This window comes from Garra rufa, chromosome 10 (assembly GCF_049309525.1).
Source record: "Garra rufa chromosome 10, GarRuf1.0, whole genome shotgun sequence".
NCBI classification, from domain to species: Eukaryota; Metazoa; Chordata; class Actinopteri; order Cypriniformes; family Cyprinidae; genus Garra; species Garra rufa.
Genome location: NC_133370.1, coordinates 25,049,313 through 25,072,819, shown reverse-complemented (window position 1 = coordinate 25,072,819; position 23,507 = coordinate 25,049,313). Strand labels below are relative to the sequence as shown.

Sequence of the window (23,507 nt, the reverse complement as noted above, 5' to 3'; positions counted from 1 at the left end):
ATAATCGATAGTGACAGCCCACTTAGCTCACACTTAGATATAAGCGCTTTTGTTAAAGCACTTTTATATACATTATTAAATACTGTTTATTAATTTAACCTCTTAATTCATTTTGATCTTTGAACTGAATGACTGTTTTGCATTTATTCAGTTGTATTATGCAGTAATTAGCCTATTTTCATGCTTTTAAGACTCTTACCTAAAATAACTAATACCTATAAATTAAAATTATATACACTTACCCAAGTTACAGTTAAATTAGTGTAATACAAACGCAGTTTTCTATAGGAACGTATCTAAAAGTAGACTTTTTTCATTCAAACTAAAAAGTATGTCAAATACTCAAGTAGAGATTTAAAAAAAAAAAAAAAAAACTGGCTAGATGGATTCCTGTGAGATTTAGAAAAAGGAAACAAACGCATTTACTTAAGTCACATTCCAGGTCATATTAAGCACAAATCACTAGAACAAGTTATTATGCAAAAAACAACAACAACAACAACAACAACAACAACACCTCTGCTCTACTTATAAATCTCTGCAAACCTTTTTCTTTCCTTTGACTCCAGACTAGTTAATGTTAACAAATGGATAACCAATTTTTTTTCCTGGTTCAACATCCTGTTCCACATCGACGTGTCGCATTATAAAATTAATATGTCTTGTGAATGCTATTTTATGTTGGAATCTTTAATCTCTCCAGCCTCTAAAGTGCTAATGCATGCCGGTGCCATTTAGTGGGGTCACATGCTGATAAAAATCACTCAGAATTTCCTCATTCCATTTAAACGTCTGCCTCTTGATTGGCATACTGCTGACGTCATAGCTTGTTGTCTGGCTCTTCTCAGTGGGTATCACAGTAGTAAAAAGACAATTTTGCATTGCTGTAGCCCTGAGGTAATCCCCCCTCTCTCTAGGGTGGGAGTGCAGGAGATACACAATTCAGCCCACACTCTTCATCTCACCCTCGTTCTCCTCTGTCCAATCAGGCAGTGCTAACGGAAAAGAGGCTCACTGTGGCTATGGGCTACTGCCTCTGTTGACATGAATAAGTGAATAGATACGAGGCTCTGATCTCACTTTCAAACAGAATTCCAGATGCATAGTGAAAGAGTTATGATTCCAAAGTGAGAGAGACGTATAAAAACACATTAGTCATGGTACTTTGGAGAATTCAAAGAGAAATCCGGCGTCCGTAAAGAGAGATTTTCTAATCCCAAATAACGGGACCTTTCATAGTACCAGAAGGAAAACCATTTGACATTTGGTGCTGATTAAAAGGCATCTTTTCCAAGATCTGCCCTATTAAAAACTAAATCCTAACCCAGTACTATGGTTATGATGTCACAAAATTTAACAAGGAAAGTGGCTTACATCAGAGGAAGAGAATCTGTAATATAAAAACTATATTTTACATTTTCTGGAAAAAATGTTAGTGGTACTTTAGGAAAAGTCAGCACCACAATGCTACGGTCTTGCAGGAGGTTCCAAGGAATTCATAAATGCTACACTACACAATTCATAGTCTTAATGCCTTTTGTCTAATTTTCATTAAAAATGTGAAAAATCTTGAAAAATATAAAGATAAATGTACCCGAGAAGCAACCCTGTTCAATTTAATAAATTGGACACTGGATGTCCATTTTCCACAAGTTGGTTTGATTCTTTAGGGTCTTCATGAAATGTCCGAAAAAACATACTTTGGTTAAAATTTCTCAATGGTCGTGTAAAACAACACCATTTTTACCTTGTCAGAAACAGCTCTGTAAATTGAAACAGTTCGTTGGACAACATAGACTCAGACAGCCCATAACAAACTGGCTGTGTGTTTTCTTTTCAGCTTTGCTAAGCTGGCAAACATGCCAGAAACCTAACTAAATGCAAAGTTAAAAAAGCGAAAATTTCTTCCAATGTTCCTTTTAAAGGGAACCCTGGGTATTAAGACTTGTATGGCTTAATACAATGTAAATGATGTGTCTTACTAAAATATGTAGTAGAAAACCTATGAAAAGTTTATGTTATTTTAAAGTCCCCATCGTTTGATACATATTTTGGACTATAAGGGGTGTCATTATTAGAGCCCGACCGATTTATCGGCCGATATTAGGCATTTTCCAAACTATCGGTATCGGCATTTATAATGGCCGATAAATGAATATTTCAAAAATAAAATAAAAACGGACGAAACACCCTTGAACCATGTTATGAGTGTTGGCGTTGTATAGATTGTCCACCAGATGGCACTCTACACCGTCCATGTTGGCAACACTCGTGTATAATGCGCCACACATCCTGCAACCCGCTGAGTCGGGCAGAGAGAGCCTGTTATCCGCGAGTGAGATCATCGGTGAAGTGTGTTCATGGTAGGGTTGGGAATCGAAAATCGATTCAGATTCTGGAATTGGATACTTAAGATAAAGAATCGGATACTTTTTATAAAATTAAAATGTCGATTCCTCTTATCAATTCCTGGCTGCAATTTTTCATCTAGTGATCTGCCAGGATCCGCGCGTGCAATCTGCCAGGACCTTGTGTGGTAATGTAAACATCAGTCTACTACAAGATGGATCGCGCAAAGTGCTCAAAAGTGTGGCTACGCTTTGTAAAAACCGAAGACAAAGCTACCGCTGCACGCAAACTTCATCTTAGAGATCTGCAAGGGATGGATGTTTTAGTCCCACGCCTGCCCGCTCCAAAAGGAATATATGTTATTTCGTCCCGCAAAAGCCCACATAAAAGTAACTTACACCCCCGCAGGAAGACAGGTATCTACTTCATCTCTTGGCTGCATGAAACAAACCCTCCCATTAATGTGAAAGCAAAGATGATCAGAGTAATAGTAACAAACTCTATCAGTGGAAGCTAACGTTAACATTAATGAGCTTGGAAACCACAACAAACTTATTCTGCCTAAATAAAGTAATGATTACTGTATTTATAACTAGCATATCTCTAGTTACAGTCCCTGGATTGTAAAATGTAAGTTACTTGAAAGGAGTGAACATTTAGACATAGAGAAAAAGTATCAAACGTAGCTTGTGCATAAAAGTTAGCTTTTCTTTTACACGTGTGTGAAATCCAATGACGCCAAGTGTGCGTTGCAGACTGTCGTTCAGCCGGTGCATTAAAGAGTCACATAATGGATTTAGATCGCTAAATAGTAGGTTTTAGAAGGCAGGCAGCAACTGATGATTGAAAATGATTTGATGTAGCTTGGTGGAAAGAATTTAAAAAGTGCAGGTAAAGGGATAAGCAAGCTGACATTGTAATTATAAGGTAGCTTATTTTTATACATTTTATTTATCAGAACTTTAATATATTTTGATGTTCCTCTGTTCTGTTGTGACAATAAAAGAAACAAGTTTCTTTTTCAAATGCATTATCATATTATGTTAGTTAAAACTCATAAATAACTACAAATAACTAATGTTAGGGAAATCTGTTAATGTTTTGTTGCGCGTTTCTGAAATAAAAATAAATAAATAAAAAAATATCGGCGATATATCGGAATATCAGATTTTAAAACCAACAAATTTGTATCGGAATCGGCCTTCAAAATCCTTTATCGGTCGGGCTCTAGTCATTATTTTTATTATGTAGAAAAGTTGCACTCTGTGAGCTACTGTCACAGAGCTATGCTATTTCTACCGCAACACAACTTGGAAAATAAAATACTGATACGATGATCACAGCTACTGAAAGAGCTTACAGGTGGCGATGAAAATAAGTGTAGGCTTAAACCAGATGCTGTACCATCGAATTTCCCCACAAAAAGTCTAAACGCACCTAGACATCGAGTGAACTCCTTCAGTGGCTGCGGCGTCATGACAGGTGTCAACATGTTTACAACATTTGTAAGCTCTTACAGTAGCTGTGTTCTACTAAAAGCCTCAAAGACATCAGGGCTAAAGTGGAGAGAACAAAAATGCAGGTCTTTAGAAAGTTTTATTCATCCACAGGCACTGCTTTCCTAGCAATAAGAAGAGGAGAAAAGAATGGGAAGATTTACATCACTTCTCGTTTCCCTTTGACTGAAAATTACAACCAAAAGCCGCATTATGTTACCCTGGAAATCCAGAGGTTTCCACAATTTGAATTGTCTCTGCAAGACACTCTGGCATCGAGCAATGATGCACGTTACTGCATTACGTAAGCAGTTCTGGGAACCAATCAAATCGGTGTATCTGATGTAGGCGGGCCAGAGGCGAGCTAAGCTGATGACGACAGCGCTGCGACATCCGGAATCATTTAGTAAACATTGAAAGATGACTACAGATGAACACCAGTTGTTTGAAACGGCTTTGGTCGCTACAACGAACGAGTTAGACTTGGCTTTTCATATAAAAGAGGAACAGAAAACCGCACTCGAATCGTTCCTTTGCAAGAAGGACGTTTTTCACACCGTGTATTGTTGTGATTGGTCGTGACGTTATCCAATTGCGTGCAGTGAGAGTTCCAAATGCATGCTTGGTGCCGCCCCTCGAGTTAGGTCCTTTTCATTGCTCCATGCCAGACCCTTAATCTTAATAGATTAGGGTCTAGATTTTTTCCAGGCTAGCATTATGTGGCATCATATCTGTATTTTATTTTCCAAGTTGTGCATTCAGAGTTCTGTTGCTGTAAAACTATTATGCTATTTTTACCGCAACAAGAGAAGCGATATAGGTCTGCTTTCCTAGCGATAAGATGAGAAGAAAATAATGGGAAGATACCTGTGGATGAATAAAACATCCTGAAGACCCGCGTCTTTGTTCTCTCCACTTTAGCCCTGATGCCTTTGAGGCTTTTAATACACAACAGCTACTGAAAGAGCTTACAAATTATGTAAACATGTTGATTCTTGTCATGACGCCGCAGCCACTGAAGGATTTTCTCAGTGCAGATTTTGCTCGATATCCGGGTGCGTTTAGACACTTTTTGGGGAAAATCGATGGTACAGTTTAAGCCTACACTACCATCGCCACCTGTTAGCTCTTTCAGTAGCTGTGGTCATTGTATCAGTATTTTATTTTTACGAGTTGTGTTGCTATAGAAATAGTGTAGCTTAGTGCCAGTACATCACCGAGCGCAACCGTTCTACATAATGAAAATAATAGAGCCCCCCATAGTCCAAAATATGTATATAATGATGTGGATTTTTTTAAATAAATGTAAATCATTCATGGGTTTTCTACTACATATTTCAGTAAGAGACATAATTTACGTTATATTATGCTATACAAAACTTAATACTTTCCTTTAAGACTTTAGAAAAAGTATCTTCAGAGCATATGTGACCCTGGAGTACAAAACTAGTCATAATGGTAATTATTTTTTTAAATTGAGATGTATATATAAAAATCAGGAACCTGAGGGTGCAAAAAAAAAAAAATTTAAATATTGAGAAAATCACCTTTGAAGTTGTCCAAATGAAGTCCTTAGCAATTCATACTACTAATTAAAAATTTTGATTTTATATATTTATGGTAAGAAATTTACCAAAAATTTTCATGGAACATGATCTTAATGATTTTTGGCATAAAAGAAACATCGATAATTTTGACCCATACAATGTATTTTTGGCTATTGCTACAAAAATACCCGTGCTACTTAAGACTTAAGGTTTTGTGGTCCAGAGTCACATATGTGACCCTGGACCACAAAACCAGTCATAAGGTTAAATTTGACAAAACTGAGATATATACATCATATGAAAGCTCAATAAATAAGCTTTCTATTGATGTATAGTTTGTTAGGATAGGACAATATTTGGCCGAGATACATCTATTTGAAAATCTGGAATCTAAGGGTGCAAAAAAATCTAAATACTGAGAAAATCACCTTTAAAGTTGTCCAAATTAAGTTCTTAATGCATATTACTAATCAAAAATTACATTTTGATAGATTTACAGTAGGAATTTTACAAAAAATCTTAATGTAACATGATCTTTACTTAATTTCCTAATGATTTTTGACATAAAAGAAAAATCAATAATTTTGACCCATACAATGTATTTTTGGCTATTGCTACAAATATACCCCAGCAACTTAAGACTGGTTTTGTGGTCCAGGGTCACATATATCTTTAATACAAGATTAATTTATTAGATCTTAAGTCAGATAAAGGGAACCCCGGGTATTAAGACTTAGGGCTGGGCGATATGGCTGAAAACTATATCACGATATCAGTGTTTCATATCGGTCGATATCGATAATTATTGATTTTTTTTATGACCCATTTAAAATAAGGACCAGGAGAAAAATATATTACATTCAAACATTTTTATTTTAAACTTAACCTTCCTATGATAATAATCCCCTCATTTATTAAGATATAAATCTCAACAACCCTGGAAAACTTAAATAATTAAAATGTAAACATAAGTCTAAAGTCACAATATACACTTAATTATCTCTTAATGATCAATTCAAACCCCATTCATTGTCGATGAAGTGAATGGTCAAGCTAATGTATGGCTCAGAAGTACGGCTTGACCTCAGGTCAGAGGTTGTTGCAAAGTACTTGGCTGATAATATTTATTGTTGCACAGATTGCTGGTTGCCAGTAGCCAACGTTACTTCTTTCCCGGTACTTTAGCCTACTTTGTGTAATAACGAAAACATTTATTTCAGTGAAAAAATAAGTCCAAACCTTTCAACATTTTGAACAATAGGGCCCTACAATCTTTTGCTTTTTTCAGAAATTCTTGTTTTTATTTTTCTGATAATCAAATGAAAGCAAAATCACTGATTTATTTTTTAAAATAAAAATAAAAGGATCTTTACTGTTAAAATTAATACATAGAAGAAAAACTATATTCAGTTAAAAAAAGGTTTAATAATAATAGTATTTTTTCAACAATTAAGTGGTGACTCTTTTTTATATATTTTTTTTTATCATATATATTGTTTTATGTAAATTATTTAAATGTTAACATATAAACACCTACATTATACTGTACAAAGTAATACAAGACTAATATTGTTCTGTTACATGTTAAACCGTACTTTTATTTTGACAGGTTGCTGTGAAGTTTCAGTGTGTAATACAGTATGAATGATGCTATTTTCACTAATGAAACGGTAAAATTGACAAAAAGTGACACTCACAGCAGCTTTGGAGATGTATTGGAGTTTGTCTGTTCATGTGAGATGCAAAGGCCAAACATTAGCGGGAGCGTCACGTGTGCAGTATGCGTGTAGTGAAAATAAAATGCGTCTCCTCCATTCATACATATAGAGGCAAACGGAACATGCAGGATTCATATTGAAACGGTCTTTTTGCATTTAAGTTTTCACAGACACTAGTCCATATCGCGATCTGAATTAATTAACAGATCAACTTTTGATTTATTGGTCCAAAAATCGACGAATTCCGCGGCATTCCGCCCTATAGTAAAGTCCGTTTTTATGAATGGAGTCCGCGATCCCGTCTGTGAGGAGACATTGTAAACGCTCGATCATGTAGAGACAGAAATCACATGCCGTCGTGTAAATAAGATAAATAACATAAGGCTATTTAGTTTGTTTAATACAACAACAAGGGCCCGTTCTGTAGGAAAGATAACCTTCTATTGTGATCTGGCGCTATATTGAAAATAAAATTAACTGGACGTTAAAGGGGGGCTGGGCGGGCCGACGTAGAATACAAAATATCGAACGTTTTATCGAACATATTTTTTATTGATATCGATCTCTTGTCTATCGCGATATATATCGTTATCGTTTTATCGCCCAGCCCTATTAAGACTTGTATGGCTTAATATAACGTAAATTATGTCTCTTATTGAAATATGAAGTTGAAAACCCATTAAAGATTTATGTTATTTTAAAAAATCCACATCTTTTCATACATATTTTGGACTATGGAAGGGCGCCATTATTCCGATGAGGTGAAATGATTGCACTTGGTGAGCTATTTGTCTGTTGCTATTTTTATTTTTAAGCAACTCTGAAAATACAATATTAATACGAAGACCACAGCTACTGAAAGAGGGTAAAGGTGGTGATGGATATAAGCATAGGTTTAATCCAAATGCTGTACCATCGATTTTTCCCCACAAGGAGTCTAAACACCCCCAGATAACGAGTGAAATCCATGCTGAGAAACTCCTTTAGTGGCTGCACCATCATGACAAGCGTCTGCATGTTTAGATGACATCTAGCGTTTCTTGTCTCTGCCATTTGTCTTTAGAAAGTTTTATTCGTCATTTTCCCGTTCTTTTCTCCTCTTCTTATCGCTAGGAAAGCAGTGAAGACTTACATCGCTTCTCTTGTTGCCCTTCAACTAAAAATTACAACCAAAAGCTGCACAATGTGGTATCGTATCAGTAATTTATATTCCGGGTTGCTTATTCGAAGTAGTGTTGTGGTAAAAAATGTAGTGCCAGTAGCTAATGGAGTGCAACCATTTCAGCTCATCTAAATAATTGTGCTCCCTACAGTCCAAAATATGAATGAAACGATGTAGATTTTTAAAATAAAGTAAATCTTTCATGGGTTTTCTACTACGTACTTCAGTGAGAAACATCATTCACGTTGTATTAAGCCATACAAGTCTTAATACCCCAGGTTCCCTTTAAGTAAGTTCACAAAAAAAAAAAAAAAAAATCCTTTTACCATTATCCCATCATCTGGTTTTCCAAATGGTAAAAGGACCAAGTATAAAAGAATATGCAGCTAATAAAATTCCTTTTGCAAAAAGAAAATTAGACAAGCGAAAGGCGATTAACAATCAGGATTATGTTCAGTTTAACACACTGTGTCCATTAAAAGAGTGACCCACTTTGCAGGCGGCAGTGGAGAGGAGAACACAGGTAAAGCACCAGAGCTAAAGGTTGTCCTCCACTGAGGCTGAGCACTCTATTTGTGCAAAGTGTAGCGTGGGGAAAGAAAAGAGTGCTCTCCTGAGCGCTCTAAAAGCTGCCTGCTGCCTTGCTCTCACTTGCTCCCTCTCGCTCACTCGCTCGCTGTCTCCCTCCCTTTTTGTCTGGTCTGACGCAGGAGGTATGAGGGGCTCCGTGTCTAGCGTCAGCAGCACACACACTGCAGACAGAGCCGGCGCAGTCAGACAGCCCACACCTTCAGCTGCTACATCCTCACAAATACCTCTCAACACTGACATCATACTCTATTCCTCAGTTTTCAGTGTATCCCTCTTTTTGTTAAAGTCACCGGTTTTACTGTGAATGATTCATTGGTGCATGTTATTCCAAAAAGACTTACAGAGACAATTACAGAGGCTGTGCGGGCTTCTGGTTTATGTATAACCAAATAGCTAAGCTAAATATAAAATTAGGGCTGGGCCATATATAGAATATATTGGCAATATATAATTAACACTGTGACAATGATTTAATGTACTTATTTTACCATTTTTCTAAAAACGGTCATTAGTTTGTGACCCCTTCTATTCTCTAAACACCAGTAGCAGGGGGGTTTGCAAATACTCTATTCTTAATTCAACAAATTAATTTGCATCATCATTAAAGTATGATGGCGTTTTAGTGGTTAAAATGTTAATGTTAAAAATAAAAAAACTACATAAGATTACGAGAGTAAGTTGTAATACTTTGATAATACAGTAGAAATATTAAGAGAATAGAGTCGAAATTATGAGAATAAAGTCTAAATATTTAGAGAATACAGTCAAGATTATGATAAAGTCAAATAATTAAGAAAATAAGGTCAAAATATTTTGAGAATAAAGTCGAAATTACAAGAATAAAGTCGAAGGGTTTCGAGAATAAAGTCGAAATTCCAAAGAAATATTTTGAGAATAAAGTCGAAATATTTTGAGAAAAGTCGAAATATTTTAAGAATAAGGTCTAAATTCCAAGAATAAAGTAGAAATATTGAGAGAATAATGTTGAAATTACGAGAATAAAGTCAAAATATTTTGAAAAAGAAATTGAAATTACGAGAATAAAGTAGAAATTACGAGAAAAATCTAAATTACGAGAATAAAGTCGAAATTACGTGAATAGTCAAAATATTCTGAGAATAAAGTTAAAATATTCTGAGAATCAAGTCAAAATTACGAGAATAAAGTGGAAATTACGAGAACCAAATCGAAATTACGAGAATAAAGTCGAAATTATGAGAATAAAGTAAAAAATATTAAGAGAATAAAGTGGAAATTACGGGAATAAAGTCAGAATATTAAGAGAATCAAGTCAAAATATTTCGAGAATAAAGTTGAAATTATGGGAATAAAGTAGAAATATTAAAATAATAAAGTTGAAATTACGAGAATAAAGTCAAAATATTAAAAGAATAAAAGTTGAAATTCTGAAAATAAAGTCAATAATATCTTGAGAATGAAGTTGAAATTACGAGAATAAAGTCGAAATTACGAGAATAGTCAAAATATTTTAAAAATAGTCTAAATATTTTGAGAATAAAGTCAAAATATTTTGACTTTATTCTCAAATAATGTCTTTATTCTCAAAACATTTTGACTTTATTCTCGTAATTTCGACTTTATTCTCGAAACATTTCATCTTTACTCTCGAAATATTTTGACTTTATTCTCAAAACATTGTGTCTTTATTCTTCTAATTTCGACTTTATTCTTGAAACATTTTGCCTTTATTCTCGAAATATTTTGACTTTATTGTCAAAAGATTTAGTCTTTTTTTTTTCTCTAACATTTTGTCTTTATTCTCGTAATTTCGACTATTTTTGAAGCATTTCATCTTTATTCTCAAAATATTTTGACTTTATTCTCTGAATATTTAGACCTTTTCTTGTAATTTTGCTATTTTTTTTTTTTTACTAACGTGGCACTAAAACGCGGTCATATTAAAGTCATACACAATGCATGCATCTAGAATAGCCAGCTTTATGAAGAATAATTAATTTCTAGTTCCATAGGTTGGCTAACATTGTAATTTTCCACTGTTTAAAACAATGGCCCTGATGCTGCAGCACTGACGTTGCTTTGGATAAATGCAATGAATTGCCTAAAATGAAGATGTGGCTTTGTGCTGACTCACCATGGTCAAGTTTGATGCCCTCATCGAACCTGGAAAACAGACGGTAGCGCTGTGCCCAGTACTTGGCCAGCTCAGGTTCTGCTGCAATCTCAGGTGGCATCTGCACATCCTTTCTTCTCTTCCTGTTCCTTCTCTTATTCTTTTTAAGTGGCTGCACGCTCTCTGCTGGGAAAGGCAACAGCATGATTATGTCAAATTGCTTTGAACAGCAAATGAGAAGCCTAACTGTGTTAATGGTTGGCTTGTATGTTACAGGAGCACAGGGCGTGATTATCTCATTTGTATCATGTAAAAGCAGGGCACTTAATGCTGACCTCCCTCAGCGTCCTCAGGAGCGTCAGGGAGTAAGAAGTCAGGGATGTCCAAGGGCTGCAGCTCTCCTCTGGGATCTGAATCGCTGTCCTGTTTTTCTTCTGGCTCTGGTTGAATGTTCCATCCTCTGCTGAGCTGAGTCTTCTCATACTCTGTTTCATCAGTTTTTTCCTCATCTTCCTTTCCTGTAGGTAGACTTCCATCTTCTGCTCTCTCACATGGCTCAGTCAGGGCTTTAGACATGGAGGCCTCTTCAGAGTCAGCATTAGTCTGAACCTGCTGAAGGAAACTCTGGACCTGTGAGGGTATGAGGGAATATAGAGCTTTTATAGGAAAGACCAAACTAAAAAATGCTGTTTTCTATTTAATTAGTTTTAAAATGTAATTTATTGATGTGGTGGCAAATCTGAATTTTCAGCAGCCATTACTCCAGTCTTCAATGTCACATGATCATTCAGAAATCATTAAAAAAAACATTTTCAATGCTGAAAACAATTAAGCTGCTTAATATTATTGTGAAAACCATGATTTTTCCAGTATTCTTTAATGAATAGAAAGTTCAAAAGAACAGCCTTTATTTGAAATAAAAATAATTTTGATAATTATATAATTAAATGCATCCTTGCTGAAAAAACAAACAAATTCTTAAAAAAAAAATAATAATAATAATAATAATAAAATGAAAAAAAATAAAATAAAAATTAAATTTTATAAATTGTAATGTAATAGAATGAAATGAAATAAAATAAAATAAAATAACAAAAGGAAATAAACTGAAATGAAATAAATGAAATGAAATGTTATAAAATGAAATTGAATGAAATAATAAAATGAAAAAATAAAATAATGAAATGAAATGAAATTAAATTAAAAAATAAAAATTAAATATAATAAAATGAAATGAAATAAAATTAAATAATAAATGAAATAAAATTAAACAAAACAAAATGTAATAAAATGAAATGAATTAAAAATAATAAAAGAAAAACTGAAATAAAAAATATAATAAAATGAAATGAAAAAAACTGAAAAACTGATAAAATAAAATAAACTGAAATGAAACGTTATAAAATAAAATGAAATAAATAAAATAAATTAAATTAAATAGATAATTTTTTTTAAATAAAAATTTAAAAATGAAATGGAAAAAAACTACATAAAATGAAAAATAAAATAAAAAATGAAATGAATTAAAAAGAATAAAAGAAAAACTGAAATAAAAGATATAATAAAATGAAATGAGAAAAACTGAATCAAATGATAAAATAAAATAAACTGAAATGAAACGTAATAAAATGAAATGAAATAAAAATAAAATAAATTAAATTAAATAGATAATTTTTTTTAAATAAAATTTGTAAAATTAAATGAAAAAAAAAAACTACATAAAATGAAAAAAAAAAAAAAACCTGAAAAAAAAAAGATCAGCCTTTATGTAAAATAGAAATCTTTTGTAACCACGTTTAAAATTTTACTGTCATTTTGTTTGATCAATTTAATGTGTCCTTGCTGAATGAAAGCATTAATTTCTTTATTTAAAAAAAAATCATCATCATATTTGGGGTCTTTGGAATGTATTCATTTATTTTACAGCTTTTTTAGGGCTTTTTTTCAGAAATGTAGTGTAACAAAAAAGTATAAAATTTGCAGACATAAGCTCCTTACATTAAAATAAAAACTACATTTAATCTGATGGGTCCCTGGCATTAGGAAAAAATTCAGCCTTAGCAGGCATCAATAAAAACAGCAGAACTGCAGGCCTCAGTGTGATAAAGGAAGCCCTGACAAAGTCTTGTTAAGCATCCAGCATGAAAAGATACTAGTGATAATGTCTGATGCAGTAAAGTTTTCATCCTCTACCAGATCAATTTGTGCTACAGAGGAATCAATTGTAGAGCACTGCAGTAAATTCACTGGCTAAAATCCAGCCTTACATGAAACCAGCATTAAACTCAGAAATCCACCTTGAAAAAGTCCATCGATAAGAAGACTAGATGCTCTGGGTTGAATACAATTCATCTCTATTCTTTCCTAAATATTCAACATGCCAGTGATGAAGACCAAGCGTTTGAAGCTGTCCTGTGTGTGTTAGTGTCAGGGGTGAGACTGCAGGTTAGGGCGGCTGTGTCTGTCTGACGGGAGCTGACAGCGCGCGGTAAGCAGGTGCTGCGTGACAGCGCTGTGATGGGGTGGGGAGGTAGATGAAGCAGCTCTGTGCAGACTGCAGAAAGTGTCTGCCTCACCGCTCCTGCTGGCTCTATGCCCACTCTCTACCCCATTCTCCTCTCGAACACACACACACAAACTCAGAACAATTTACACTGTGCTTCACTGACCCATAGTAAAGCACGAGAATGACACATCTTACATGAAAGCCCACAAAATCCATGTGTCAATAAAACCTCAGGGAACAACGCAAACATACGCATTTCATCGCTCAGTTAAACTACCGCTGTTGAAGACCATACAGCTGATTGCCTAGTAGTACAGAGGAGCTTAAGGATGAGGGACTATAAACTGCACAATAGAAAATAATGGGAACCTCGTCCCTCAACAGTCTCTTAAAACCATATCTGACAGGGATGGTTTAAATTACTGGTACTTCAAAATAAAATGAAATAAAATAAAATAAAATAAATTGAAATAAAAACAAACTTAAATAAAATAAAATGAAACTAAATACAATGAAATAAAATGAAATATAATGAAATGTAATAAAATAATGAAATGAAATAAAATGAAATGAAACGATGAAATTAAACAAAATGAAATAAAGTAGAATAATAAAATGAAATGACAAAATAAAATGAAATACAATTAAATTAAACAATGAAATAAAATAACAAAAAAATAACATGAAATAAACAGAAATTAAATACAATAAAATTCAAATCAAATTAAATTAAACAAAATAAAATAAAATTTAATTATATAAAAATATATATAATATAACGAAATAAAATAAAATGAAACAATGAAATGTAAAGAAAAACTTTAACAAAATGAACAATTAAATTAAACAAAATGAAATAAAACAAAATAGAATAATAAAATGAAATGAAATAAAATGAAATACAATTAAATTAAACAATGAAATAAACAGAAATTAAATACAATAAAATTAAATCATATCAAATCAAATTAAACAAAATGAAATAAAATGTATTTAAATGAACAAATGAAATAAAATAAAATGGAACAATGAAATGTAATAAAATAAAATTTAATTTAACGAAGTAAAAAAAATTAAAATTAAAAAGAACAATAAAATGAAATGATAAATAAAATTAAATTAAACAATGAAATAAAATAAAACAAAATGAAATGAAATGAAAAAAGAAATTAAATACAATCAAATTTAAATGAAACAAAAATAAATTAAATTAAAATGTAAAAATGAAATAATGAAATGAAACACTGAAATAAAATAAGATTAATAAAAAAAGAATAAATAAATAAAATCAAATTAAAAACAAAACTAAATTAAATTAAATGATAAAATTAAATTAAATTTAAGTAAAGTAAATAACATGAAATAAAATAAAATACATACTATAACCATACCACTCACTGGTAATTTCAAAAAAAAAAGAAAAAATCATCTGAATTGGTTTCAACATTGATATTAATGTTAAAAAATAATTTATTGAGCAGGAAAACAGTACATTAAAATGATTTCGGTAAGATCATGAGATACTGAAATCTTATGTAATGGCTAATGAAAATTCAGCTTTACCATCAAATGAATAAATTGCATTTAAAAATATATTAAAATATAAAAGAGGTACTTCAAACTGTAATAACATTTCACAAAATTACTGTTTTGACTGCATTTGTAACAAAAGAGAGACTCCTTTCAAAAACATTTTAAAATCATACTAAGTTTTGATTGGCAGTGTATTTGAACAAAGTAATGTGCCTGTGTATGTAAATCGCCCTTTTCTGGCAGGTATTAATGTAAACAGTCACTTGGTTTTATGTTAGAGTAAACAAGAGGCACAAAAAAACGAAATATTTTTTGTTACCATTATCAGCTCTGAGCAATAGGCCTTGCAATTATTGCACGTAATTAATTCCTTTGCTTGTAATCAGTGAGAAACATTTAAAGCTAAATGCCACTGTTTTAATTTATTTTGTTTTTATAAATATATTTATCTTCTAAAATTAGTGTGTTCATTAGATTACTGCACTGCAAAAGCTATTAAGTCTAATCTACTCGCTGCAGCCCTAACACTGAAAATTGTCTTTGTCTGACCTGATGCAACTGGCTAATTCAGACAAAACAAAAGACACATAAAACTTCTGGGAGTAATTTTTTTAGGTAAAGTTTTTCATCAAAAATGAAATGCACACAAAGCAAAAAACAGCTTACTTTCTGAAGGACATTGCTGATCTTTGGCTTTGTGTTTTGTGGTCCATCATCAGTAAAGAAGATGTGCTTGTTGATTTTGCAGGCTGCTTTTTTTCTTTCCTCTGGAGGCTTTTTGTTATCCTCACTCCTGCCCGAGTATGAAGCTTGGCCTTGTTTCAGCTTTACAACGCTGTCAAACCTGCCAAGACAAAAAACATTTGGATGTTAACTGAGGCCCTGATTGTTTTCAACACAGTAAAGAGGTGTCTAGCCTCTGTCTGGGATCTTACTTGGGCTGTGGACCACGTCTCAGACCGAGAGCATCCCACACCTCCTCATCCGGCACCTCTGCAAGCTCCTCAACATCCAGCTCATGACTGTAATAAGAGTAGCCATTTAAACAGCACTGTATTACATCATCTTACATAGTCTTTCTATCCTATATAGCCCAAAAATGATTTTGATACATTCAAAATACATTTGAGCAGCAAATAAGCCAGGGATCAACACATTTAAAGGGATAGTTCACCCAAAAATGAAAATTACCCCATAAGCTATCCTAGGTGTATATGACTTTCTTCTTTCAGATGAATACAACTGGAGATACATTAAAAAAGGTCTTGCCTCTTCCAAGCTTTATAATGGCAGTGAATGGGTGTTGAAATTTTAAAGCAAAATAAAGTGCATCCATCCATCATAAAAAGTACTCCACATGGCTACACAGGGTTGATAAAGGCCTTTTTGAAGTGAACTGATGCATTTGTGTAAGAAAAATTTCCAAATTAAAACTTTATATACCGTAATCCATAGCTTCCGCTGTCATACATGTTTACACACACATATACATATATATATATATATATATATATATATATATTTGCTCATCAAAAACACAGAAAAAAAAAATATTGTGAAATATTGTTACAATGTAAAATAATGTAAAAATTCAATTTATTTCTGTGATCAAAGCTGATTTTTTTTAGCGTCATTGCTCCGGTATTCAGTGTCACATGATCCTTCAGAAATCATTCTCATATGCTGATTTATCAGTTCTAATCAACTAAGAGTTGTATAACAATTATTCAATTATTATTAAAAATGTTTCCATTACAGCAAATGGATTTGTAATGACATACAGTCAAACCAAAAATGATTCAGACACCAGATATTATTTTTTTTTTTTTTTTACTAGTGAGTGCAGGACACTATAGTTAATTTATGTAAGTGAGGATAGCAAAATAAACTGTGCCATATTATACCAAAAATTCTTCATACAGTGGACTACCAGTAAAACTGATAAATATTGCGACTTTTGCGACCAAAGGTTATTCAGACACTTTGACCTTACCATGTTTTGCTTTAATTTTTTCTTTAATGCAACCTTTTACACCACAGACTGAATAAAATTAAGCATTGCTTGGTAATTGTTAAATATATTATTGATAGTTGTGTAAATGTTGTCATACTAACAGCTGTCTAAATGTTTGGTTGATTGTAATCCGTTTCTATCAAAGTTCTATCATTATCAAGATAAACTTGTTCTGACACAGTTTAACTCTGAGTTCTTGTCATATTTTGTTACCATTTTCTAAACTATAGTGAATAAACTGTGACAATGTGAGAAATGTTGAAGGTGTCTGAATAAATTTTGGTTTGACTGTAAATAATGACAGGATATTTGTTTTCAGGGGAACTTTCTATGTCATCCAAGATGTTCATGCCTTTCTTTCTTCAGTCGTAAGAAAATATTTTTTTTGAGGAAAACATTTCAGGATTTCTCTCCATATAATGGACTTCTATGGTGCTCCCAAGTTGAATTTCCAAAATGCAGTTTAAATGCAGCTTCAAATGGCTCTAAACCATCACAGCCAAGGAAAAAGGGTCTTATCGATTCTGCAAAATGATCGGTTATTTTCAAAAAAAAAAAAAATTACAATTTATATACTTTTTAACCTCAAATGCTCGTCTTGTCTAGCTCTGTGAGTACTCTGTAGAGATGAAAAAGTATATAAATTGTAAATGTTTTTAGAAAATAACCAATTGTTTCGCTAGATAAGACCCTTCTTCCTCAGCTGGAAAGTTCTGAAAGTCAACTACTCCTTTAAGTACATAAGGCTAATACAATACAGTATACTTAAAGGAGTAGTTCGCTTTCAGAACAAAAATTTACAGATAATGTACTCACCCCCTTGTCATCCAAGATGTTCATGTCTTTCTTTTTTCAGTCGTAAGGAAATGATGTTTTTTGAGGAAAACATTTCAGGATTTCTCTCCATATGATGGACTTCTATGGTGCCCCCGAGTTGAACTTCCAAAATGCAGTTTAAATGCAGCTTCAAAGGACTCTTAACCATCACAGCCGAGGAAAGAAGGGTCTTATCTAGCAAAACGATCCGTTATTTTCTAAAAAAAAAATACAATTTATACACTTTTTAACCTCAAATGCTCATCTTGTCTAGCTCTGTGTGTACTCTGTTTAGAGATTAAAAAGTATATAAATTGTAAATGTTTTTAGAAAGTAACAGATCGTTTCGCTGGATAAGACTCTTATTCCTCAGCTGGGATCATTTAGAGCCTTTTGAAGCTGCATTTAAACTGCATTTAGGAAGTTCAAACTCGGGGGCACCATAGAAGTCCATTATATGGAGAGAAATCCTGAAATGTTTTCCTCAAAAAACATAATTTCTTTACGACTGAAGAAAGAAAGACATAAACATCTTGGATGACAAGGGGGTGAGTACATTATCTGTACATTTTTGTTCTGAAAGTGAACTACTCCTTTAAGTACATAAGTCTAATACAATACAGTACACTTAATAACAGATCAGCAACTTACGCTCTCTTCACTTTGGCTCGTCTGTTTTCTGGAGGTTCATCATCATCACTCTGATCCTCATTGTTAGATCTGCTCCTTACGGGCTGTCCACTCCAATTACTCAATGGTGCAGAGGTCTGTTTTGTGTTGCCATCTGAAATCACATACTTTCAGTTTACTATTAATAATACCTATGTTACCATCATAAAATAACATGTCTTATACTGTCTGATGTATACAGCCGCTCCAGCGGTACAAATAAAGGTGCTGTTCAGATGGCATCAGTCATGGCCTGACAATCAGAATGACAAGAGCCATTTTTAGAGCGACTGCGAGTGGATTGTGATCAATTCGAGCAGCGAGGAGCCTGTGCTCTCTTTCACATGTACCGGCATTAAAAAATGCATAGGCCAAAGTCACATGCTCCTTTCATTCAACAGCTGACATCTTTTGATTTGACGCATTAAACATTCAGGCAGAGCCAAGCTTAGGCTGCAAAAAAAGACCTCTGGGGAAAATGATCTGCTTTTGTAAAAGGGGCGTTGTCATATAGCAAACTGAATTCTGGCTTTATGTCACTGTGATGCTGACAGTGTGATGATGACATCATGATCACAGTGGCTCTGTCGGAGTATTTCGAGCAGGCTGACTCCCCAAAAAATAAAAGTTGTTGAAGGTTAAAAAGTTACCAAAAAAAGTCATTAAAATTGACTTTCTATTTGGTTCCTCAATACACACTTTGCATGAGTCATGAGCATGCTAAATCTAAACTTTATTTTTTAGGTTTAAATGATATTTTTACCCTTGCAACTAGTCCTGCCCTCGTTCTATCTGAAATCAATTACACAAGTTAAATAAGTCGCAAAATTGTGGGACTTAGCTGCTCCACTTCTTTACTTTGTGACCCTTTACAGGGCTGATAAAAAAAAAGTGTTATCCAAATTGGATTTATATATTTGTTACAGCAAAAAACTAAATGCAGGTTTGCCATTTCTTCCTGTCATGAACACAATCGATACTCAAAAAAATGTTCTTTAATATAGTCATTTATCCAAACAAGACTTCAAACAAGAATTGCATCACAAAGATACATCTGACCCCGAAATTAAAATTCTGTTATCATTTATTCATGCTCATGTTATTCCAAAATTATATGACTTTCTTTCTTCTGTAAAACATAACTGTGGCATTTATCAAAATGTCCTATTTTATTTATTTATTTATTTTTTGTCCATTAAATGGAAAACAATGGTGACCAAACCACTGTTTAATATATTTTAATATATTCCCCAGAAGAAATAAAATCATACAGGTTTGGAACAGCAAGTAAATGAGCACAGAATTTTATTTTATTTTATTGTATTGTATTTTAACCATATCAAAACTAGGGGGTAATAATAATCATTTGTTTATTTTATGTTTTTTTTTTTTTATAAATTTTGTAAAATGTCTTAAGTGAATGAGGAAGATTATTTTTATTTTTTTAAGATTTTTTTTTTTTTAACCGTATCAAAGCTAGGGGGTGGTTAATACTAATTTAACTATTTTATGTTTATTTATTCTTTTTTTTTATTAATTTAGAAGCATTTACAAGTAAATGAAAACTGAATTTTATTTTATTGTATTTTAACCGTATCAAAGCTAGGAGGTGGTTAATAATCATTGAATTATTTTATGTTTTTTTTTGTTAATTAATTTAGAAAAATGTCTAAGTAAATGAGGACAGAATGTTCTTTTACTTCACTGTAAAGCTAGTGGGTGGTTAATAATCATTTAATTATTTGATTTATTTATACATTCTTTATTAATTCAGAAAAATGTCTAAGTAAATGAGGACAGAATGTTCTTTTACTTCACTGTAAAGCTAGTGGGTGGTTAATCATTTATTTTATTTTATTTATTTATTTATTAATTTAGAAACATGTCTGTAAGTAAATGAGGACTGATTTTTCTTTTATTTTACCGTATTTGGCAACACTTTACAATAAGGTTCATTAGTTAACATTAGTTAACCACATTAGTTAACATTAACTAATAATGAACTGCACTTATACAGCATTTATTAATCTGTGTTAATGTTAAGTTCAACATTTACTAATACATTATTAAAATTTTGTTTACATTAGTTAATGGAGTGTGAACTAACATGAACAAACAATGAACAACTGTATTTCTGTTAACTAATGTTAATAAAGATTAGTAAATACAGTAACAAATGTATTGCTCATGGTTAGTTCATGTTAGTTAATACATTAACTAATGTTTAACTAATGAACCTTATTGTAAAGTGTTACCCTGTATTTTAACCGTACCAAAGCTAGGAGGTGGTTAATAATCATTTAATTATTTTATGTTTTTTTTTTGTTTTTGTTAAGTAATTTAGAAAAATGTCTAGGTAAATGAGGACAGAATGTTCTTTTATTTCACTGTAAAGCTAGGGGGTGGTTATTAATCATTTAATTATTTTATGTTTTTTTTGGTAATTAATTTTAAAAAAAAGTCTAAGTAAATGAGTAAAGAATGTTCTTTAATTTTCCTATAAAGCTAGGTGGTGGTTAATAATAATTTGCTATTTTATTTTATTTATTTATACATTTTTTATTAATTCAGAAAAATGTCCAAGTAAATGAGGACAGAATTTTATTTTATTTTACTGTATTTTAAGCATATCAAAGCTAGGGGGTGTAAACAATCATTTCATTATTAAAAAAAAAAAAAAAAAAAATTATATATATATTTTTTTTTTTTTACAAAAATGTCTTAAGTAAATGAGGACAGAATTTTTTCTTTCTTTCTTTCTTTCTTTCTTTCTTTCTTTCTTTCTTTCTTTCTACCGTATTTTAACCGTATCCAAGCTAGGGGTAGTTAATAATCATCTAATAATCATCTTTTTTTTTTTATAATTTAGAAAAATGTCTGAACATTGTTTACGTTCTGACTGACAGAAAACTGAGTACTCTATAGGCCCTTGCAGCAACTGACAAAATAAATTTTAACTTATAACACAACTGCACCAGATTCGATACGCTTAAATAGGTCACAGAGCAGGAAGGTGTTGACATATTTGGGTTCAGCATCACTGCAGGAACACCACAGTCCCCATAGCTAATACACAAAGAGACCTTGAATGTCAAAACACGTGCACTAACCAGAATTGTCAGTGCAGGCTCTACGTGACGATGACCTTTTGCGGTTTCCACCATCACAGGGCTCATCAGCGCAGACCAAAGACTGCTGGTCACCATCCTCGCTGTCAACTTCCTCAGTCAATAAGCTCAGGCTGCTTATGAGATGTGTAACGCTAGTTGCATCCGCCTTCGATCTTTCTTCTGTCTGATTCGTGAGTGCCTCTGTTTCCTCTTGGCTGCCCTGATGTTCCTCAGAAGCAGCGGCTGTGCTATTGGAGTCATCGACTGTCCAGCCCTGGGCGGCCCAATAGTGAAACTGCTCCCAGTAGTACTGGTATGTCTGTTGGAAGTGCTCATCCCAGTCAGCCTCTGAGTGGGAACAGTCCTGTTCTGTACCGCTGGAGATTTCAGGTTGTTTCTCCAACCAGCTCTGCCACAGCAGACCCTCCCCGTGCTGCTGCCAGTACCTCAGCCAGGCCTCCTCTGATGCGGGACACGTCTGTTCAGCGGGGGTCTCAGCGATGTCACTCACAGCACACTGCTGTTTCTGTTCAGAGTCCTTGTGTGTGTCTGCATAATCTGAGGGGGCTTCAAAATGCTTGATGGTTCTTTTGTTCTTTAGTCTTGCTGAAACTCGGCCCTTATAAATGAAAAACAATTATTAGTTTTGGGCTACAGCCAAGTAATTACCTAAGGCAAATGGGGTAAAACTTTAGAGTAACAGACTTTAATGAAAATTCACAAAAAAGATAGCAAGCGAGCGGCTTCACTGCACAGGATAATCACAGGCCATTTGGGCACGAACATGCCATTTCCAAGCATGTGTTAAAAGACAAGTGTACATGTATTTGACACACATTGTGATGAGATCACTAAACCACATTTGACAAAGGTGTAATGCACTTTTTCATTTGCAAAACTAGTTAAAAAAATATTTAGATGCTATTTGAGCACAAAATGCATGTTAATGCCAGGTGTAAAGGGGCCCACGTGAAAGGAAAAGGCTACAAACGTTAACAAATCAAGAATCAAGGACATTAAACCTTTAAAATAATATAATTTACACTACCAGTCAAAAGTTTTTGAACAGTGAGATTTTTAATGTTTTTTATCTCTTCTGCTCACCAAGCCTGCATACATCCAAAGTACAGCACAATCTGTAAAATTTTGAAATATTTTTACTATTTCAAAGAACTGTTTTCTATTTAAATATATATTTAAAGTGTAATTTATCTCTGTGCTTTCATAGCTGAATTTTTAGCATCATTGCTTCAGCTACATGATTCTTTTCAAATCATTCTAATATTTTGATTTGCTGCTCAAAAACATTTATTATTAGAGTATAATTTTTTCAGGTTTCTGAATGATGAATAGAAAGTTCAGAAGAACAACATTTATCCAAAGTAGAATCATTTGTAACATTATAAATGTCTTTATAATCACTTTTGATCAATTTAAAGCATCCCTGATAAATAAAAGTGTTATTTTCTATAATTTCTTTCCCAGTGTATATTGTTACAAAAGCTTTTATTTCAGATAAATGCTGATATTTGGATCTTTCTACTCAATCCTGAAAAAAAAAATATTTACTCAAATGTTTTAAATAATAATAATAATAATAATAATAATAATAATAATAATAATAATAATAATAATAGTAAATCAGCATATGATTTCTAAAGGATTATGTGACACTAAAAATGCTGAAAATTTAGCTTTGATCACAGGAATAAATTACATTTGAAAATATATTCAAATAGAAAGCAGTTATTTTAAACAGTAAAAATATTTCACAATATTAATGCTTTTGCTGTATTTTGGATCAAACTAATGAAGGCATGATGAGCAGAAGAAGCTTCTTTAAACAAAAACATCAAATCTTACTGTTCAAAATCTTTTGACTGGTAGTGTACTTCAAATAAATG

The 23,507-nt window shown here is 32.7% G+C and overlaps 1 protein-coding gene across 3 annotated transcripts in view; it reads right to left on the bottom strand.

The window, feature by feature from the left end:
• Positions 1-23,507, bottom strand: part of tgs1 (trimethylguanosine synthase 1) — a 36,846-nt gene that overhangs the window by 9,224 nt on the left and 4,115 nt on the right. For 2 of the 3 annotated variants that reach the window (XM_073849625.1, XM_073849626.1), the window contains exons 4-9: positions 21,604-22,222; positions 18,476-18,608; positions 15,930-16,016; positions 15,661-15,838; positions 11,291-11,585; positions 10,977-11,141 (exon numbers count right to left, since the gene is read on the bottom strand). In XM_073849625.1, the coding sequence (XP_073705726.1) occupies positions 10,977-11,141; positions 11,291-11,585; positions 15,661-15,838; positions 15,930-16,016; positions 18,476-18,608; positions 21,604-22,222 (1,477 nt within the window). The remainder of the gene's footprint in view (positions 1-10,976; positions 11,142-11,290; positions 11,586-15,660; positions 15,839-15,929; positions 16,017-18,475; positions 18,609-21,603; positions 22,223-23,507) is intronic. The other variant, XM_073849627.1, reaches the window with a different exon arrangement.